Genomic DNA, 22,236 nt, shown 5'->3' with positions numbered 1-22,236 from the left:
ATTTCAGTTTCATGGATGCAGTGGTTTCTCTTTTCAGAAGTCTCTTTTCCTTCATAGTTCCTGTTTGTTCCAAGTTAATTTCTTTTTCTAATTGTTTAGGTCTTTGTATCTGTCAGGAAACAAATAGATATCTTAATCAGAAAGGAAAACAATATGGACGGTAGATGCTTATAAAAAATTATTAGAAGGGTCAGAGAAGCAGGAACAATACCTCAAACACTGTAGAACGGATCTTCTTTGGGAGCTTTTATGTCTGAGGTCACCACTGCAACCAGTGAATTGAAAAAACAGTGTATAGCTATACTTCAGTACCAGGAAGCTGTCACTGCTGTTGCTGTAAGAACAACTGCCTCATGACACCAAGCAAACTGGAGAATGGACTTAGAATGGACGTTATTTCAGAAAAACTTTACAGACCGATATCCCTTATGAATATAGGTGCAAAAATACTGGCAAACCAAACCCAACATGTAAAAGGATTATACACCATCACCAAGTAGGATTTATCCTGGGAATGCAAGGTTGGTTCAGTCTGTGAAAGTAAACAGTGTAATATACCATATTAATAGAACGAAGGACCAAAACTATATGATCATCTCAATAGAGGAAGAAAAAGCATTTGACAAAATGTACCAGTCTTTCATGATAAAAATATTCAAATGAGGGATAAAAGGGAACTTCTTAACTTGGTAAAAGGTATCTGTGAAAAACCTATAGCTAACATCATATTTAATGGTAAAGACTGACTGCTTTCTCCCTAAGGTCAGGAATAAGACAGGGTTGCCCACTCTTACCACTTATATACAACATTGTATTGGAGGTTCTAGCCAGGGCAGTTAAGGAAGAAAAAGAAATAAAAGGCATTCAGATCAGAAAAGAAGTAGTAAAACAACTACACAGTTGACGCTTGAACAGCACGGGGGTTGGGGGGGGTGACTTTTGCAAGGCAAAAATCCATGTATAACTTATAGGCAGCCCTCTGTAGCCAAACAACTGCAGATCATGTAGTACTATAGTTTTTACTATTGAAAAAAATCTGCACGTAAGTGGACCCTTGTAGTTAAAACCTTTGATGTTCAAGGGTCACCTGTGTCTCTATTTGCAGATGAAATGATTCTAAGAAAATCCTAAGGAATCTGTAAAAAACAAAAACTAAAAACTCTTGAAAGCTAATAAACAAGTTCAGCAAGATTTCAGGGTATGAAAGCAATGTACAAAACTCAGCTGTATTTCTGTAAACTAGCAGTGAACACTCCAAAAATGGAATTAAGAAAACTTCATTTTCCGTAGCATCAAAGAGATGAAGTACTTATGAATAAATTGAACAGAAGAAGTACAAGACTTGTACACTGAGAATCACAAAACATTGTTGAAAGAAATTAAAGAAGACCTAAATAAGTGGAAGGACATCCTATATTGATGGATTAGAAGACTTAATATTGGTATATATATATATTTTTTTTTTTGGCAGGGGGTTGTCAAGAAGCAAAAACGTCTACTGAATATAAAACTAAAAAAGACAGAGTCCTCCTGGGCCCAAGAGACCCATGGCAGGGAGCCAGGAGTTCTGCATCCGGGCTGCTCTGGGGAGCCCTGGAAGACGCCGTTGCACGCGGTGGTGATGAGGGGTAGACAAGCAGTGTGCTCCTGGAAGCCCACCTGCTGGTTGCTGTCCTCATCCAGGTCACCCATCAGCTTCAGGCCCTCCTCATCCACCTTCTCCCCCACAGAGTTGGGCAGCTCCTTGTGCAGAGTTCCTTCATCTCCCCCTTAGTCAGCTTGAACTTGTTGCCCTCTTGGTTGGAGTACTTGTGGAAGGTGGTGACCATCACAGCCAGAACCTGCTTCAAGGGACTGGACATCTTGGATCTGGGGCTGCTGGTCTTGGAGGGTCTCCTGGGGAGGTGGGGGTTGGCTGTGGTTCTTCTGGGGCCATGAAAGCTTGTGGCGGACACTTTGGGGAGTATCCATCTGCATGAACTCTCCTCGAGGCGGACATCTTGCCCAGGTAACCAGCACTGAGACCTGGCCCCACCCAACAGTCTGTAAGCTCCAGTGCTGGGACGCCTCAGGCCAAGCCGCCAACCAGGTGGGAACACAGCCCCACCCGTCAGCAGAGAGGCTGCCCTAAGACTTCCTGAGCCCACAGCCGTGTCTAGACACCTTAATATTGTTAAGATGGCAATTCTCCCCATACTGACCCACAGATTCAGTGCAGTTTCTATCAGAATCACAGCTGCCTCGTTTGTAAATTGACAAGCTGAGCTAAAATTTAAATGGAAATGCATGGTATCCAGAATAGCCAAACCAATCTCAAAAATTGAAGGAGTCAGTTCCTGATTTCAAAGTTTACTACAGTAATGTGTGTGGTATTGATATAGGACAAAAGAACTTCAGGTTTTAATGACCCTGCTTATCAGCAACAAAATTGCCACAAAGACCAGGACGGTGGCCCCATGATACTTCTTTCTTTCATATCACTTATGGATGTATTAGAGTACATAATTTGCATCCAGAAGCCTAGCTGCAAGAGATTCTGGCAAATGTAGTTTTTAGTTTTCTAGTTTAAGAAAGCACAACTGGGAGGGTGGAATGGCCATTGGGTGAGTCCATTCACAGAGTTTTTCTCAGAGGTCTGATGACTATTGTATGTCCTCTGTATTTAGAAGTAGGGCTCTAAAAATCTGATGGGAAGTTCTACGCATGAGTGGGGCTTCTTAACTAAGCTTCATTGTGTAACAGTGGAATCATTTCATTGGGAACACCCAGTATCAGTGTCTTCAGGTCTTCTCTCTTGGGCTTTGGCTGCACAGCGTGCTTTAAGCTGAGGGAGATTGAGAGGCGACATCAGCATCTGTAAAAGTCCACTGGAATTCTCCTGCCTTTTCAGTATGGTAGTGCTGCCTTTGGCTGTACCAGGTGACGCCAGGTCTGAGATTCTGTTTTACTCCTTAGAGAATAAACCTTTCCTCTTTTATCCTGGTGAATGAGGGGCCATTGGCCCAGGAACTTGGAGTGCGATCTGCTTTGCTTCTTAAATAGATTTTCATCTAGTCCTACTTCAGAGTACCAGGGTATCTCTTGCTATCAGCAGTATCTGCAGTATAAATTAGGTTACTTCTCACATAGCCCTGTGTCTGGCTTTGGGATTCAGCACTCTTGGGTGGACTAAGCTCGTTTTCACTCATCTAATTTCAGCTTCTAAAATTTTGTTCTTTCCTCGTCAGTTGTTTTCATTGTGAATTTGTTCCTCAGTTGTTCAGTTGTGTTTCTGGAAGGGGTAATAGTGGAGTAATGTCTAATGTGCCATCTTTACCCAGAAGTTACATCAGGTGTTCTTGCAGCACTGTGTACTTTTTTGTCTTTCTTAGACAAGAAAGTTGCTGACAAGTTTGATTTGTTAAGACAATTTTGTGTGATTGATTGATTCCCCTATTACAGTGGAACTCTCTGTGGACAGGGCTAGTGTCTGATGTTGCTTCTTCTTGTATCAGCACATTTCCTGCACTCTCTAGGCCCCCCCAAAATAATTATTGACTTAGTAATAACCATTTTTGTAGGAGACTATTTTCCTATAAGATTGGGTTGCATATAACCCATAGAGGAACAGTGAAATAACTAATGATATTAGTAACTGTATTGTTGGATAAAATCTGGGTTTGAAAAGTGATTTTCTGATGTGAAAAATGGCTATTGGCATAAAATCAGTCTCTTTCTGACCACACTATATAAAATGATCACCCTCCCCTCTTCTCTTTCTCTCTTTTAAAAATAAATTTATTTATTTTATTTATTTATTTTTGGCTGTGTTGGGTCTTCGTTGCTGTGCGTGGGCTTTCTCTAGTTGCGGCAAGCAGGGCTACTCTTCGTTGCAGTGCGCGGGCTTCTCATTGCGGTGGCTTCTCCTGTTGCAGAGCACAGGCTCTAGGTGTGTGGGCTTCAGTAGTTGTGGCACGCGGGCTCAGTAGTTGTAGCTTGTGGGCTCTAGAGTGCAGGCTCGATAGTTGTGGCTCACAGGCTTAGTTGCGCTGCAGCCTGTGGGATCTCTGTGGACCAGGGGTTGAACCCGTGTCCCCTGCATTGGCAGGTGGATTCTTAACCACTGCGCCACCAGGAAAGTCCCTCTCTAACTCTTTATTCTGATTTCTTTTTCTTCAAAATACTGTTTACCCCTACTGTATAGCTATTTGTTTATTGTTTGCTTCTCCCCAGTATAAGGTACCTTCCATAAGATCAGATGGTATATTTTGTTCGTTGCTGATTTCCACTCACCCAGATCAGTGGCCTGGCATATATAACAAAGTTGCGATTGTTGGTTGTGTTTTTCCCCAATAAGTCATTTTTTGTAAGGACTTAAACTGTATGTGTCCACTCCCCACTCTTTTGTCTGTTATGTCAGTGGATTTCTTTTGTTCAGAGAAATGGTCTGTGGTCCAGTGTTGGTCTTATTTAATATTTTTCCTAATTTTAATCTGATTGCAATTAGGGTTTGCCTGATTTTGATTGGGTTGTTGCTAATGTGTTGACTGCTCAGTTTATTGAATGAGTAGTAGAATTTTATTACCACCAGAAATTATCCATTGCACCTTTTGAGTTTGTTCAGAAGCATCTTAGTCTTTTGCTTGTGTCAGAGGAGATCCTTGTTAATGGAATTGTGATAACACGACTTTCTGGAGATTTTGTGTATTAAATTACATTTATCTTAATTGTAGAGAAGTTCATTAATTTTCCATAGTAGAAATATAGTGGCTCACATCCCTTCTCCCTTTGGAAGGGAAGATACTTTGAGGACAGTATTGAAGCTGATAAATGAATGTTAGGGCAAACACATTTAATATGCAGCTTGAGTCTATTATTTTGAGATAGATTACTTAGTTTCAGGACAGAAGGTTTTTGTTTGGGCATATTAATAACCTTTACCTTGAGCCCAAATAAAGTTTATTTTTCCTCTAAAAGTCTGGACCATGGCTAGATAATAAAAATGGCATGTTGATTCTGAACTCTAGGTATGAAGAGAGCCTCAGAAATGGGATTATTTGATAGTCACTTGAATAACTGCACTAGTGTTGAGTGGTGTTCAACTGCCACCAGACAGCTGTTCAGAAGAACCTTGCTGTATATTAACACAGAGCTCAAACAGCTGGGCCTAACTGGCCTGGCTCTCCATGTAGAGTGGATCTGTTTTGAAGGATTTAAAAATCTTTGTTTTGTGGATATGATTAGAAATAATTTTATTAAGAATGGTTCCTGTTATCTGATTGCAGGTAAAAAACTAAATGGCTTTTCCCTTTCATTCCCTGTAATTTGTTTGTTTTTCTAAATAAGAATGGTCCTGAGGTGAATGTCAGAGATGAGTGCTGAGTTAAGAAAGGTAGCTGGACACAGGCCTTGAAATCATTGGCATGAGTTCTTCTTGTTGGTCTTTCATCTTCCTTTGTAGTCTCATTTCCATCTAGGAGATTATAAATTAGGAAAAATTATCAGTCTGAATTTATTGAGTAGCTACTCTTATATAAGATGAACCTGACAATCTATAATAGCTTCTCAAAATTGCTAAGAAGTTATCTAAGCAACCAGAGAGTTGCCTAGTATTTTGCTATAGAATATTATGAATGGGATTTAAAACTGACCTCAGAGTCAGTTTTGGTTTCCGTAAGCTGTTGTTTTATCTGACATGTGAAGGCAGTCATTTAAAAAATCCAGATATTTGAATTTCTATTTTTTATCTTTAGAAACATGAATGTTTCTTGTCTGTTTTTTTCAGATGTGTAGCTTTTAAAAGTCTGCATTCTTAAGTCTATCAATATTATACTTTGGGTGAATTTTTCCATAAGAATACACATCTCCAACAGAATTTATTCATTTAGCAAGCATTTGGTGAACACAAATTCTTGCCCTTATCTATTCTTGTATATATGCAGTGTAATAATCTTTGGTGGGTTTCATGGAAATGCCATTTAATATCCAAAAACTAATTTTGTATACCTTTTTCTGGGAATGTAATTATTCTATCTCTAAGAGACCATCTAATAATTTAGGTCTCATTTTGAATTGCTTAATGTAACACTTTGTTCTTATATTTCTGTATATGAGAATCAATGAACAAGGACAAAAGTACTTGAGAAAAAAGTGAAAATTAATGGCACTTGTAAAAGAAGGAAGCCAAACCCAAGCATGTGTATAGATCCCATACTGAAAATGAACATGGATTCTTTGTTCACGGGTACATAATAGGTGATTTAGAGAAGCTGAGTTCAGGGACTTCTGTGGCTGTGTTACTAGTCAAACTAGAGAATTCATTCAGCTGAGCGTCTGTGATATATACTGACTTGTATGGTATAAACTGACCAGTGAAATATTAACAGGAAGGCAATAATTTGCCAATACCTGATTAATTAAAACTGTCCTGTAATGAGTTTCAGATTATGTCCTAAGTATGTGTTTGTCCCTCCAGTTCTGCTTCTTAATTTTTGTTTCACACTAATTCTTCCCTGTTTAAGTGGTCAGTCTAATTTTTCAAGTGTTAAAATTACAGCATGATTAAAGTAGTTATTATATACTTACTAGGTCTTAAGTTATTTTCTGTGTCTTATATATATGTGGTATGACTTTATTTAAATGCTCTACAGTTACTACCTAACAATGATGCATTTACCCTCATTCATTTTCCAGCAATTCTGTAATTGGTTGCATTTTCTTTCTTTCTTTTTAAAAAAAATATTTATTTATTTTGGCTGTGCTGGGTCTTAGTTGCAGCACGTGGGATCTTCATTCTGGCATGCAGGATCTTTAGTTGTGGCACGTGGACTTCTTAGTTGCAGCATGCAGGCTTCTTAGTTATGACATGCATGTGGGATCTAGTTCCTCAACCAGGGATTGAACCTGGGCCCCCTGCATTGGGAGTGCGAAGTCGTACCCACTGGACCACCAGGGAAGTCCCGGTTGCATTTTCTAATCTCCACTTCCTTATTGGTGGGAGTAGTCTGGAATGGGGTACCCTTAGACAAATAAAGGATACCCCTGAGGGAGTGGGAGACTTGAGTCATCCAAACAGAAAGGGTAGTACAGAGTCCTAAGCGAGCAGACACTGAGTTCCAGAGCCCGGTAGTTCAGTGCAGAAGCCAGGGTTGAAATGCTGATCCTAAAACAAGTCAACTTCAGAGAGTTGGTAAGTTGAGAAACCAAGATGATTAAAGCAGTGAAGTACAGTGGTATTGCTGGTAGTCAGAGGTGGTCAGGAGTAATTCAGAAAGTAGCAAGTAACGACTTGCATTTAGGTTAATCCTACAGGCCTCAGGAGATTATAAAGACAGGTCTCAGATTGTTAATTAGAACCAGGTTCTGTTGGGGAAGTACATCACTGAGGCTATGTCTGTTACTCTTGACTCACTGCTATAGAATGTTAACAGGAATGTGAATGTATCCTTTCCAGCTGATTATTTTTTTTAATGGTCAGATATTTGATTAGACCTGGTTGCTTGCTATGACTGGCAGTCAAGCTTACTTGAAATGAAAGCTAATTTTATTTATTTTTATTTATAGATAAGATTTTTAAAATATTTATTTTATTATCATTTATTTTTGGCTGCGTTGGGTCTTCGTTGCTGCACGCGGGCTTTCTCTATTTGTGGCAAGCGGGGGCTACTCTTCATTGGGGTGTGCGGGCTTCTCATTGCAGTGGCTTCTCTTGTTGCGGAGTATGGGCTCTAGGCACGTGGGCTTCAGTAGTTGTGGCTCATGGGCTCTAGAGTGCAGGCTCAGTAGTTGTGGCGCACAGGCTTAATTGCTCCGTGGCATGTGGGATCTTCCCGGACCAGGGCTTGAACCTGTGTCCCCTGCGTTGGCAGGCAGATTCTTAACCACTGCGCCACCAGGGAAGCCCTAATTTTGTTTATTAAGGAAGGAAATTCTTAATTAGAATAGAGTGTTAACTACATTTTTAAAAACTTTTTTCCTAGCTGCAATTAAAGTTTTGGTTCTCAGGTAAACATCTACAGTAAATCGGTATGTTTTCTGACTTACACTCAGCAGTGTGCATACGTGAGAACGTCTCCTTATCTGGAGGTAGGAATAGGCAAGTCAGTAAGTGAACAAATCCAGTTAGGAAATATAGTCAAAGAAAAATGCCAGTCTCTTCAGTGATACTTTCTGATAACTTTGGATTCCTGTCTAAAGTACTCTTTGTTCCAGAGCATTGTCAGATGTTACTCTGTGCTTAGGTGATGTGTATTTTTCTATTCATGTGCGAATGTTTTATGATGTCAGTTTTGCAAGTTTCTGCATTTCGACCGTGTGCTGGTAATTAGCTCAAGACTTCCTGCATCATTTTTTTAAAAATAAATTTATTTTATTTATTTATTTTTGGCTGCATTGGGACTTCATTGCTCCATGCGAGCTTTCTCTAGTTGTGGCGAGCGGGGGCTACTCTTCGTTGCAGTATGCGGGCTTCTCATTGCAGTGGCTTCTCTTCTTGCGGAGCACGGGCTCTAGGCACGTGGGCTTCAGTAGTTGTAGTACGTGGGCTCAGTAGTTGTGGCTCGTGGGCTCTAGAGCGCAGCCTCAGTAGTTGTGGCGCATGGGCTTTGTTGCTCCGCGGCATGTGGGATCTTCCTGGACCAGGGCTCGAACCTGTGTCCCTGGCATTGGCAGGCGGATTCTTAACCACTGCACCACCAGCGAAGCCCTCCTGCATCTTTTTTTTTTTTTATGATAATAAGGGTTTTTTTTTTTATGATAATAAGGGTTTATTTCTCACTCCTATGTCCCATAAAGGCTCAGCTGCCACTCCGTTCCATATCTCCATACTGAAGCCACGCTGATGGAGTAGCCTCTCCTGGGAACATTTCCTGTCATTGAGACAGAGGGAAAGAAAGATGTGAAACTATGTTCTTAGTGTCACTTCTGCCCACTTTTCATTGGCCAAGTGAGCCCGTAGCTACTCTGGAGTTCAGCAGGGCAGGCTTTTATTTATTTATTTTTGTGTAAGTATATTTATTTATTTTTGAATTTTATTTTATTTATTTTTTTATGCCACAGGTTCTTATTAGTTATCCATTTTACACATATTAGTGTATATATGGCAATCCCAATCTCCCAATTCATCACACCACCACCACCACCACCACCACCCTGCCACTTTTCCCCCCCTTGGTGTCCATACGTTTGTTCTCTACATCTGTGTCTCAGTTTCTGCCCTGCAAACTGGTTCACCTGTACCATTTTTCTAGGTTCCACATATATGCCTTAATATATGATATTTGTTTTTCTCTTTCTGACTTACTTCACTCTGTATGACAGTCTCTAGATCCATCCACGTCTCTACAAACGACCCAATTTCGTTCCTTTTTATGGCTGAGTAATATTCCATTGTATATATGTGCCACATCTTCTTTATTCATTTGTCTGTCAGTGGGCATTTAGGTTGCTTCTGTGTCCTGACTATTGTAAATAGTGCTGCAGTGAACATTGGGGTGCATGTGTCTTTTTGAATTATGGTTTTCTCTGGGTATATGCCCAGCAGTGGGATTGCTGGGTCATATGGTAGCTCTATTTTTAGTTTTTTAAGGAACCTCTATACTGTTCTCCATAGTGGCTGTATCAGTTTACATTCCCACCAACAGTGCAAGAGGGTTCCCTTTTCTCCACACCCTCTCCAGCATTTGTTGTTTGTAGATTTTCTAATGATGCCCATTCTAACTAGTGTGAGGTGATACCTCATTGTAGTTTTCATTTGCATTTCTCTTAATAATTAGTGATGTTGAGCAGCTTTTCATGTGCCTCTTGGCCATCTGTATGTCTTCTTTGGAGAAATGTCTATCTAGGTCTTCTGCCTATTTTTGGATTGGGTTGTTTGTTTTTTAAATATTGAGCTGCATGAGCTGTTTATATATTTTGGAGATTAATCGTTTGTCCGTTGATTCATTTGCAAATATTTTCTCCCATTCTGAGGGTTGTCTTTTCGTTGTAGTTGCCTTTGCTGTGCAAAAGCTTTTAAGTTTCATTAGGTCCCCTTTGTTTATTTTTGTTTTTATTTCCATTACTCTAGGAGATGGATCAAAAAAGATCTTGCTGTGATTTATGTCAGAGTGTTCTCCCTATGTTTTTCTCTAAGAGTTTTATAGTGTCCGGTCTTACATTTAGGTCTCTAATCCAGTTTGAGTTTATTTTTGTGTATGGTGTTAAGGAGTGTTCTAATTTCATTGTTTTACATGTAGCTGTCCAGTTTTCCCAGCACCACTTACTGAAGATGCTGTCTTTTCTCCATTGAATATTTTTGCCTCCTTTTTCAAAGCTAAGGTGACCATAGTTGCATGGGTTTATCTCTGGGCTTTCTATCCTGTTCCATTGATCTATATTTCTGTTTTTGTCCAGTACCATACTGTCTTGATTACTGTAACTTTGTAGTATAGTCTGAAGTCAGGGAGCCTGATTCCTCCAGCTCCATTTTTTCCCCTCAAGACTGCTTTGGCTATTCAGGGTCTTTTGTGTCTCCATACAAATTTTAAGATTTTTTGTTCTAGTTATGTAAAAAATGCCATTGGTAATTTGATAGGGATTGCATTGAATCTGTAGATTGCTTTGGGTAGTAGAGTCATTTTCACAATATTGATTCTTCCAATCCAAGAACATGGTATATCTCTCCATCTGTTTGTATCCTCTGTGATTTCTTTCATCAGTGTCTTATAGTTTTCTGCATACAGGTCTTTTGTCTCCTTAGGTAGGTTTTTTCCTAGGTATTTTATTCTTTTGGTTGCAGTGGTAAATGGGAGTGTTTCCTTAATTTCTCTTTCAGATTTTTCATCATTAGTGAATAGGAATGCAAGAGATTTCTGTGCATTAATTTTGTATCCTGCTACTTTACCAAATTCATTGATTAGCTCTAGTAGTTTTCTGGTGGCATCTATAGGATTCTCTATGTATAGTATCATGTCATCTGCAAACAGTGACAGTTTTACTTCTTCTTTTCCAATTTGTATTCCTTTTATTTCTTTTTCTTCTCTGATTGCCGTGGCTAGGACTTCCAGAACTATGTTGTATAATAGTGGTGAGAGTGGACATCCTTGTCTTGTTCCTGGTCTTAGAGGAAATGGTTTCAGTTTTTCACCATTGAGAATGATGTTTGCTGTGGGTTTGTCGTATATGGCCTTTATTATGTTGAGGTGGGTTCCCCCTATGCCCACTTCCTGGAGAGTTTTTATCATAAGTGGGTGTTGAATTTTGTCAGAAGCTTTTTCTGCATCTATTGAGATGATCATATGGTTTTTATTCTTCAGTTTGTTAGTATGGTGTATCACATTGATTGATATGCATATATTGAAGAATCCTTTCATCACTGTGATAAATCCCACTTGATCATGCTGTATGATCCTTTTAATGTGCTGTTGGATTCTATTTGCTAGTAATTTGTTGAGGACTTTTGCATGTATGTTCACCAGTGACATTGGTCTGTAGTTTTCTTTTCTTGTACTATCTTTGTCTGGTTTTGGTATCAGGGTGATGGTGGCCTTATAGAATGAGTTTGGGAGTGTTTCTTTCTCTGTAATTTTTTGGAAGAGTTTGAGAAGAATGGGTGTTAGCTCTTCTCTAAATGTTTGGTAGAATTCACCTGTGAAGCCATCTGGTCCTGGACTTTTGTTTGTTGGAAGATTTTTAATCACAGTTTCAATTTCATTACTTGTGATTGGTCTGTTCATATTTTCTATTTCTTCCTGGTTCAGTCTTGGAAGGTTATACCTTTCTAAGAATTTGTCCTTTTCTTCCAGGTTGTCCATTTTATTGACATAGAGCTGCTTGTAATAGTCTCTTAGGATGCTTTGTATTTCTGCGGAGTCTGTTGTAACTTCTCCTTTTTCATTTCTGATTTTATTGATTTGAGTCCTCTCCCTCTTTTTCTTGATGAGTCTGGCTAATGGCTTATCAATTTTGTTTATCTTCTCAAAGAACCAGCTTTTAGTTTTATTGATCTTTGCTATTGTTTCTTTGTTTCTATTTCATTTATTTCTGCTCTGATTTTTATTATTTCTTTCCTTCTACTAACTTTGGGTTTTGTTTGTTCTTCTTTCTCTAGTTCCTTTAGGTGTAAGGTTAGGTTGTTTATTTGAGATGTTTGTTGTTTCTTGAGGTAGGATTGTATTGCTATAAGCTTCCTTCTTAGAATTGCTTTTGCTGCATCCCATAGGTTTTGGATCATCGTGTTTTCATTGTCATTTGTCTCTAGGTATTTTTTGATTTCCTCTTTGATTTCTTCAGTGATCTCTTGGTTATTTAGTAACGTATTGTTTAGCCTCCATGTTTTTGTGTTTTTTACGTTTTTTTTCCCTGTAATTGATTTCTAATGTCATAGCATTGTGGTCAGAAAAGATGCTTGATAAGATTTCAGTTTTCTTAAATTTACTGAGGCTTGATTTGTGACCCAAGATGTGATCTATCCTGGAGAATGTTCTGTGCGCACTTGAGAAGAAAGTGTAATCTGTTTTTGGATGGAATGTCCTATAAATCTCAATTAAATCTATTTTGTCTATTGTGTCATTTAAAGCTTGTGTTTCCTTATTACTTTTCTGTTTGGATGTTCTGTCCATTGGTGTAAGTGAGGTGTTAAAGTCCCCCACTATTAATTGTGTTACTGTCGATTTCTTCTTTTATAGCTGTTGACAGTTGCCTTATGTATTGAGGTGCTCCTATGTTGGGTGCATATATATTTATAATTGTTATATCTTCTTGGATTGATCCCTTGATCATTATATAGTGTTCTTCCTTGTCTCTTGTAACATTCTTTATTTTAAAGTCTATTTTATCTGATATGAGTATTGCTACTCCAGCTTTCTTTTGATTTCCATTTGCATGGAATATCCTTTTCCATCCCCTCACTTTCAGTCTGTATGTGTCCCTAGGTCTGAAGTGGGTCTCTTGTAGACAGCATATATATGGGTCTTGTTTTTGTATCCATTCAGCAACCCTGTGTCTTTTGGTTGGAACATTTAATCAATTCACGTTTAAGATAATTATCCATATGTATGTTCCTATTATTTTCTTAATTGTTTTGGGTTTGTTTTTGTAGGTCCTTTTCTTCTCTTGTGTTTCCCACTTAGAGAAGTTCCTTTAGCATTTGTTGTAGAGCTGGTTTGGTGGTGCTGAATTCTCTTAGCTTTTGCTTGTCTGTATAGCTTTTGATTTCTCCGTCGAATCTGAATGAGATCCTTGCCGGGTAGAGTAATCTTGGTTGTAGATTGTTCCCTTTCATCACTTTAAATATGTCATGCCACTCCTTTCTGGCTTGTAGAGTTTCTGTTGAGAAATCAGCTGTTTACCTTATGAGAGTTCCCTTGTATGTTATTTGTTGTTTTTCCATTGCTGCTTTCAGTGATTTTTCTTTGTCTTTAATTTTTGCCAGCTTGATTACTATGTGTCTCAGTGTGTTTTTCCTTGGGTTTATCCTGTATGGGACTCTGTGCCTTCTGGACTTGGGTGGCTATTTCCTTTCCCATGTTAGGGAAGTTTTCAACTATAATCTCCAAATATTTTCTCGGGTCCTTTCTCTCTCTCTCTTCTCCTTCTGGGACCCTCTAATGCGAATGTTGTTGTGTTTAATGTTGTCCCAGAGGTCTCTTAGGCTGACTTCATTTCTTTTCATTCTTTTTTCTTTATTCTGTTCCGCAGCAGTGAATTCCACCATTCTGTCTTCCAGGTCACTTATCTGTTCTTCTGCCTCAGTTATTCTGCTATTGATTCCTTCTAATGTAGTTTTCATTTCAGTTATTGTATTGGTCATCTCTGTTTGTTTGTTCTTTAATTCTTCTAGGTCTTTGTTAATCATTTCTTGCATCTTCTCGATCTTTGCCTCCATTCTTTTTCCGAGGTCCTGGATCGTCTTCACTATCATTATTCTGAATTCTTTTTCTGGAAGGTTGCCTATCTCCACTTCATTTAGTTGTTTTTCTGGGGTTTATCTTGTTCCTTCATCTGATACATAGCCCTCTGCCTTTTCACCTTGTCTATCTTTCTGTGAATGTGGTTTTTCATCCACAGGCTGCAGGATTGTAGTTCTTCTTGCTTCTGCTGTCTGCCCTCTGGTGGATGAGGCTATCTACGAGGCTTGTGCAAGTTTCCTGTTGGGAGGGACTGGTGGTGGGTAGAGCTGGCTCTTGCTCTTGTGGGCAGAGCTCAGTAAAAGTTTAATCTGCTTGTCTGCTGATGGGTGGGGCTGGGTTCCCTCCCTGTTGGTTGTTTGGCCTGAGGCGACCCAACACTGGAGCCTACTCGGGCTCTTTGGTGGGGCTAGTGGCAGACTCTGGGAGGGCTCACACCAAGGAGTACTTCCCAAAACTTCTGCTGCCAGTGTCCTTGTCCCCACGGTGAAACAGAGCCACCCCCCGCCTCTGCGGGAGACCCTCCAACACTAGCAAGTAGGTCTGGTTCAGTCTCCTATGGGGGTCACTGCTCCTTCCCCTGGGTCCCGATGCACACACTACTTTGTGTGTGCCCTCCAAGAATGGAGTCTCTGTTTCCCCCAATCCTGTCGAAGTCCTGCAATCAAATCCCACTAGCCTTCAAAGTCTGATTCTCTAGGAATTCCTCCTCCCGTTGCCTGACCCCCAGGTTGGGAAGCCTGACATGGGGCTCAGAACCTTCACTCCAGTGGGTGGACTTCTGCGGTATAAGTGTTCTCCAGTTTGTGAGTCACACACCCAGCAGTTGTGGGATTTTATTTTATTGTGATTGCGCCCCTCCTACTTTCTCATTGTGTCGTCTCCTTTGTCTTTGGATGTAGGGTATCTTTTTTTGTGAGTTCCAGTGTCTTCCTGTCGATGATTTTTCAGCAGTTGTGATTCTGGTGCTCTTGCAAGAGAGAGTGAGAGCACGTCCTTCTACTCCGCTATTTTGAACCAATCTACTTGCATCATTTTTAATGAATGAAAAATAATAATACAACTAGAAAACTATGACAACAGTTATGTTCAAGATGTTAACTTGCTGCTTGGCCCATGTTTGTCCTTGTTGTGCTTATATGGCATATAAAACTTACTGATTTTTGGCTTCTTAGCAGATGGAGACTTGAGTGTAAGCAAAAATTTTTTTCATGACCCATCTAGCTTTGGAAATTGGCAAGGTAATAGGGAGGACATCTAGGAATGTGAATTTTAGAGATTATAGAAGTGTCACAGTTATTTTTTCTTGTGGGAAAAGATGTGATATTTTACATCGCATAAAAAAAGCAGAGTGAATTTTTGGGGGGAGTGTATGGGGGATTTTCATTTAACAATTACCAAAACACTCATTGTCTACAGGTTGTCTATACAGAAGACAGAGGAATAATATGTCATGGCCATTGCCCTCAAAGAGTTCTCAGTCTCTCAAGGTAGCTAAGTATATCCACAAATAGATAGGATCAGTATGGTAAGTGTAATATAAGTATGTGCAAGGTGCAGAAATAGTTTTCGACTCTTCCCTCAAGCCAGGGCATATAAGGGGTTAGCTTTTATTTGTAATTTTAAGCACATTTCCAACTTCTGATGTATATCTGCTTAATTTGTTCAGTAATGTAAAAGTTACAACTTTAAGAAAGAATTTATAATGGAACAATTTATATTTTTGCAGAGTAGCAGCGGTATAAGTGACTAAGAACTTGACATTAGATTTCAGCTGGTACCATTGCAGGGCTGGAGGGTACCTTTCACAATAGGATAATAGCGTATCCTACTCATCCCCTTAGTCCACCACTCCTTGTCTTACCTGGTCTTGATTTTTGTTGAAGAAATCACCATATTCTAGCCATTTAGGTGTACTGTCCTAATTTTTGGCTTCTCAAATTTCCTACACTCCACAAGACCATTGCGCAGTAATTTCACTTGTGCTACGACATTCTGAATTTGGAATCATGACATGTATTATTATCTATTAAGCCAATGAAATCAAACAGACAGAACATGCAGTAGCCAGTAAAATTGGTGTGAATTTTTTTTTTTTTTTAAACTCAGTATCCTTGGTGGGCCATTTTGGTTTCTGGGAAGCACAGGTTCACTCTCCTGCCTTGAGGCACCATGTTGAGAAGCACCACATTATGGTCTGAGACTTAAATATTAGACAGTGGTGCAGTAGGGTTTTTGTAACTGTTAAGTAAGTAATTTTGAATAAGTAGCTTTTGTAAATATTGTGTAATTCTCTATAAAATATGATTTTGTTTTAAAACAATGTATTATGGTATTTTTCCCTGCCAGCTCTGGTCATTTATATAGTGAGGTAAAGTAATAGCTCCTCCACAAGCAGTGATTCTTTTCTATGGTGTTCCTAGCTTTCAGACCCAGCACTTGTATGAACTAGGCATTTTTGTTATAAAGTAATGACTGTATGGAATTTTTTTTTCCCCAACAGTTGATATCCCCACCCCCCCCATCCCCCGCCTTCCTACACAAAGTCTTCAGGGAAAGGCTGCCATCTTGTGGTTTTTAAAAATACAGGATTTAAGAAAAAAATTATTGTGATATGACTGCTGAGATTTTATGTGTGTACGTAGTTGTTGTATAATACCAAAATGAGTACTATTAAATCTTCTCTTCAACTGCCTTTGCTTATCCTTTGGATAGTTCTTTTCTTCATTTTATTATATTACAATATTTTTAAAAAGTTCTGTTAACTAAAGATTCCTCTGTCAAGCTCACTCTCAAACATCAGTAGTAGAAATACTTGTCTATAATATGTTTTAATTAAGAACAGCTATCAAGAATTTTTATGTTATTAAGGCTTTTCCCATATGACTAATTAATGATAATGGACTTATTTGGATTAAAAAATACTGATCTTTAAAATATAATTATTTGACAAAATATATCCTAAGGAACCTTAATTTTATAATGTAGAATTCCATTGAATTAAAAAGTGATATTTAGAAGTAAAAGAAACCTTAATTTGAGTTTCATTCTTGGGGAGTTAATAGTATAAACAGAAAAATTAACTTTTCTTCAAAATACTAGGAAGCCCCTTATTTGTAGTTAAGGAAATTTTAAAATCACCTCTTATGTAAGAAATGGAAACTACTTGCAAGCTTGGGGTCAGTTAATTCTTAGGTAATGTCAGAGGAGTTTCTATATATCATCAAGTCATAAAGTTATTTTTTAAAGTAACTTTTCATTTTCACTTATTTAATCTCATCGTTTATCTTGATTTATATCTCCTGTATATCTTGTTTTATAATATTCATTTTATTTAAAAATAGTAAATTTCCATTTCTTCAAAAATGTTTTAGTGAAGCATATAGATGCCTCTTTATAGAAAAAGGAAGACTTGTGTTCTCCGTCAGAGACAACCAGGATTCTGGTACGTTGGGCCTATGGACATTTTAGACCTAGAGTCATTCCTAATCAGGGAAGGGAAATCATTGAAAGAGAAAGTTATTATTCACCAAAAACTCTAGATATAGTTCTCCTGAATTGCTCCTGTAATTTTAGTAGGTTATGGCAGCCTTTATTTAAATTGCCTCTTCTTTTATTTCCCCCTTAAGCAGGGAGGGAGAAGGCTTCAAGTCAGAGGTATAATTTGATTTCTTGCACTTTTTCAAATGTCTTGCAGTTATGCTAAGAAAGAATCTGATCTCAGTGGAGCCCAGATCAAGCTTCGAGAATACGAAGCAGCGCTGAATTCGAAAGATGCAGCTCTGGCTACTGCACTTGGTGATAAAAAAAGTTTAGAGAGCGATTTGGAGGATCTGAAGGATCAGATTGCCCAGGTAAGGTAAACTCTGCTCTTGAGCCGTATTTGGCAGGTTAATTGCCCCATCTGTCTTGATTGATTGATTGTAAAATTTATTTTATGCTTTTTATTTTTTAAAATTTATTAAGTTATTTTGGTGGGTGGTTCACCTGCAAGGATAGCCTTGAACTAGCTAGCATGTAAAGCACGCTCACCTCTCAGTCCTTGTGTCTGGATTATGCAGATTTGTTGCTGCTCTTCGTCCTCTCTCTTGTGCTTATGCTCATTCTGTTTCTTGCTCTCACAGCCTATTTCATTATTGTACCAAAATGCGAGGTAAGAAGAGAGAAGGTGTCATAATGGTGCTCTGCACACAGGAAAAAATGAAAGTGGTAGCTAAAAGCGTTGGTTTGAGTTTTGAAATATAAGTCATAGGTTTCTGTTCATTCCCTGTTGCCGTTTACCAAATTTGAGAGGTGTTTTGATGTGACACTCTGTGGGTGGCACCAGCAGTTGAACCCACAGTTCTGTGATAAATGTTATCATGAGGGACTCTCATACATTAACAAATATATAGAAATTGTAATACTTGATTTGATTCAATCTGTAGGTATCTATTAAATTCATTGCTAAATGGTTGCTGTATAATTTTCATTAATTCTTTTTCCTTATATTAGTTGGAAGCCTCTTTAGCTGCTGCGAAAAAACAGTTAGCAGATGAAACTTTACTTAAAGTGGATTTGGAGAATCGCTGTCAGAGCCTTACTGAGGACTTGGAGTTTCGTAAAAACATGTATGAGGAGGTAATTATATATAATTTTATTTTTTTTAAGGAATGGAGGGATCCCAAAAGGCTTTGTTATAAGCTATACGTATGAAAAATGGGAAGAGTTTTGTAGGCAAATTATTTAAGGCACTGCTGCTAAAAGACTGTGAGGAAGAACTCAGGGTGCTATGGTAAACTTAAAAGCTTTTACTGCCATCTAACTTAAAAAGGCTTGGCCACAGCTGTTAATTACTATCAACCTCTGCATTTGTATTATTTATATATTTTGCCTAACAAATTACTTCAAAACTTAGTAACTTAAACCACAGACTTTTATTATCTCACAGTTTCTGAAGGTCAGGGATCTGAGAGCTGCTTAACTGGATGGTTGTTTCAGGGTCTCTCATGAGGTTGTAGTCAGGCTTTCAGCCTGGGCTGCAGGAACCGCTTTGGAGTTCATTCATAGGTTGTTGGCCAGAGGTATCAGTTCAGCATGGGCTTCTCTATAGGGGCTGCTCATGATAGGACTCTTCAAGAGTGAGTGATGAGAGAGAGAGAGCAAGACAGGCCACATTAACTTCTATAAAATAATCCCAAAGTGATATACCCTCGCTCCCCATCACACAGACCAACCAGGATGCACTATGGAAGGGGGATCACACAGCCGGTGAATACCGGGAGGCAGCAACCACTGGGGGCTGGTTACCCAGAGCATTTATAGTTATATATGTATATCTAACAGTTTCATTTATAAGCCGTAACTTCTCTGGTTAAGCCTTGAGGGGTGAAGGTAGCAACTTTTGCCAAAAAAGAAATATACTGTAATACAGTTGAAGAAAGGGGAATATATATTTTCTCAAAATTGAAGAGGGTTGGAATTCACCCAGGTTAGAGAACATGCAGTTAAATACATAATGTTTTTAAAAGTAATGTAATTTTGAAAATGGTGACTAACAATGCTTTTAAAATAGAAATTTATTGTAGAAGTTAAATAATTTTTTTTATTTGGAGAAAAAATAATATAATAAAAATCTGACCATTTTTATGACAATACAGTATTAAACTAGGTATTGTGGGGGCAAAGTGCACTCACTGGATAAGCAGCCAGACTTTGGACAGTTCTTGAGTCAGTTTCCTATTTAAAAGTGAAATATCAGTACCTGCTATTTTTTCTTCAAGGTGTGGTGAGGATCAAAGTGGAATATTGTGTGTGAAAGCTTCTTGGAAACTATAGTGAATGCTGTCGTATAATTATTATTATTATCATTATTATTATTTTAAATAAATCTATTTATTTATTGTTTATTTTTGGCTGCATTGGGTCTTCGTTGCCGCACGCGGGCTTTCTCTAGTTGCGGCGAGCGGGGGCTACTCTTCGTTGTGGTGTGCGGGCTTCTCATTGCAGTGGCTTCTCTTGTTGCCAGGCATGGGCTCTAGGCACACGGGCTTCAGTAGTTGTGGTGCACGGGCTTAGTTGCTCCACGGCATGTGGGATCTTCCTAGACCAGGGCTCGAACCTGTGTCCCCCTGCATTGGCTGGTGGATTCTTAACCACAGCACCACCAGGGAAGTCCCTGTCATATAATTATTAACTACAGTTTTGCTTATAAATTAAAGTATCTTTATATTAAGTTGACCTACATTTTTGTTTCGTTTTGTTAAAATTGTCCGTGATCTATTATTTCTTACTTTTGACGCTGTGTGGACTCCTGCATCTTTAAACCAGGAGTTGAGTATTTTTTTCTTTGTAAGTCACTGATTCTACATAAAATATTAAGTAAAAAATGGTGTCAGTAAAAAGTAATTTAGTATTTTTAGAATGTTTGGGTAGCAGCTTTGAATTTTGGGGTTTTGCCTTTTTGAGAATGAATTTAAAATATTCCTCATTTCTTTTTTTTGCATGGAGAATAAAATTCTATGCAATAAATATACCTAAATTCCTTATTATGAACAGTTTAGGGGTAAGAAAGAGGAAGGAGAAAAACAGGAAGAAGAGGAAAGGAGGCAGACAAAGGGCAAAATGATTAGTAGGTACTCAATATTTGTTGAACTAAACCTTTCATTTGCATATTTTCATGATTTAAGTATCATTCACGTCATCAAATAGATGTGAGCCTTGGGAGATTAATGGCAGAACTGGAATTTGAACCCTGGTTTTCTGATTCTATCAAGTGCATCTTCCTCTGGTTAAGAGAAAAATGAGGAAATGCAAAGAAAAACTGCATGCTGTAAGATGATACAGAAACATGTTCTTCTTATATCCCCCTCTTGTGGCCTCTTTAATTATTGCCATTAAAGACAGATCTGTTGTATTTTTAGAGCTAGAAGCTAGAATGAAAATTTTATTCTTGGACTTGTGTTCCTAGCCATTCTAGTTTGGATAGCTCCTTAAAGCATAATGTGAAGGATTATGCCTATTATTTGTATTCTTTAATAGTGAATTGTTGTATGTACTTGAGATAGCAACGTAATATTGTCAATAAGATTCTGTATCAATGTTGATACCTTAGCACTACCAGCTGTTAGGATAAGTCATGTAAATTAGCTTGCTCTGTCTATTGCATCTTAGTATTCCTAAGAAAAGTTTTATTATGTATAAATCTTCTAGTTGAAGTTTTGCTGATAAGTTTCTAACTTATCGTGTAGATTTTTTCCAGAGTTGTCCTTAGTATCATCAGTACAATTTAGAAAAATAATTACGTGCTATTCAGTGTACCTAGTTATCCACGATTGCATGGTACTTTAGTAAGTCTTCCAGCCATTCCTTGCCTTTAGAGAAATAAATAGGTATGCTACTGAAAAGAAACATAAAATTCCTAGGGCTTGAGATGCTACCATTTCTGTCATTAGTTCCAGCTCAAAAATCTTCTCACTTGAAAATGAAGGCAAAAAGGTATCTATTCACATACTGCCCTTGGACAAAACATGAGGAGCTTGGTGTGTAATACCTCAGATGGCCTTGATGTCACTCAGACTTGTACCAGTGCAGCCATGGTAAGTAACTTGGTTTTTTATGTCATTTTTTTCCCCCCTAGGAGATTAATGAGACCAGAAGGAAGCATGAAACTCGCTTGGTAGAGGTGGATTCTGGGCGTCAGATTGAGTATGAGTACAAGCTGGCTCAAGCCCTTCATGAGATGAGAGAGCAACACGATGCCCAAGTCAAGCTGTACAAGGAAGAGCTGGAGCAGACTTACCACACCAAAGTGAGCAGACTTCCGGGGACAGCTTTACACACTTGAAGCCTTTGTTTCATAGTCTCCCTGAGAACATGACTTGATGTTTGGTTTGTTCTAGTTTTCTTAAATGAATTCCCTTAGTCTCCATGAATATAAAAAATGGATTTTTTTTTTTTAAGAAAGCAGTTTTTTATAAAGTAAATGTTATTAGAGATTATTCAAAGAAAGTAGGGTTATTCCACTTTTATCAAAGGTAAGGTTTTTCTCTTTGTCCAATTGATCATTCATGTCAAGTCATATTAGTTAAACTCCAGCCATCTGAAAATAGCTTTTCCTTCAGTAACAAGTACTAATCTTGTTGGACTGCATCTAGTTCTGACTTCCATGTCATCATTGTACATAGATTGTGACCACCACACTTTGGGCTTTTTTGAACAAAGGCCAAATGGACAGTGTCTGCAGTTTCCTCTGGCACTAATTATTCATTAAAAAAAGACTATAGAAACTTCTGTCTTGTATTAGGAGGCCATGCAAAAATTTATTAAATCACTGAGTATGGGCTTTCATAGTAAATGGTTTTACCCCAATGTGTTAAATGTTACATGATTT

General features: G+C 38.4%; 1 protein-coding gene across 2 annotated transcripts in view; it reads left to right on the top strand.

Annotated features, from left to right (window-relative positions):
- LMNB1 (lamin B1) overlaps window positions 1-22,236 on the top strand; it is a gene marked incomplete at its 5' end in the record, with an annotated part of 66,373 nt that overhangs the window by 14,437 nt on the left and 29,700 nt on the right. For both annotated transcript variants that reach the window (XM_082457868.1, XM_082457867.1), the window contains 3 exons: window positions 17,563-17,719; window positions 18,360-18,485; window positions 21,484-21,654. In XM_082457868.1, coding sequence (XP_082313994.1) covers window positions 17,563-17,719; window positions 18,360-18,485; window positions 21,484-21,654 — 454 coding nt within the window. The remainder of the gene's footprint in view (window positions 1-17,562; window positions 17,720-18,359; window positions 18,486-21,483; window positions 21,655-22,236) is intronic.

This window comes from Balaenoptera physalus (assembly GCF_965194825.1).
Source record: "Balaenoptera physalus genome assembly, chromosome: 3".
NCBI classification, from domain to species: domain Eukaryota; kingdom Metazoa; phylum Chordata; class Mammalia; order Artiodactyla; family Balaenopteridae; genus Balaenoptera; species Balaenoptera physalus.
This window is presented reverse-complemented; position numbering and strand designations above follow the sequence as displayed.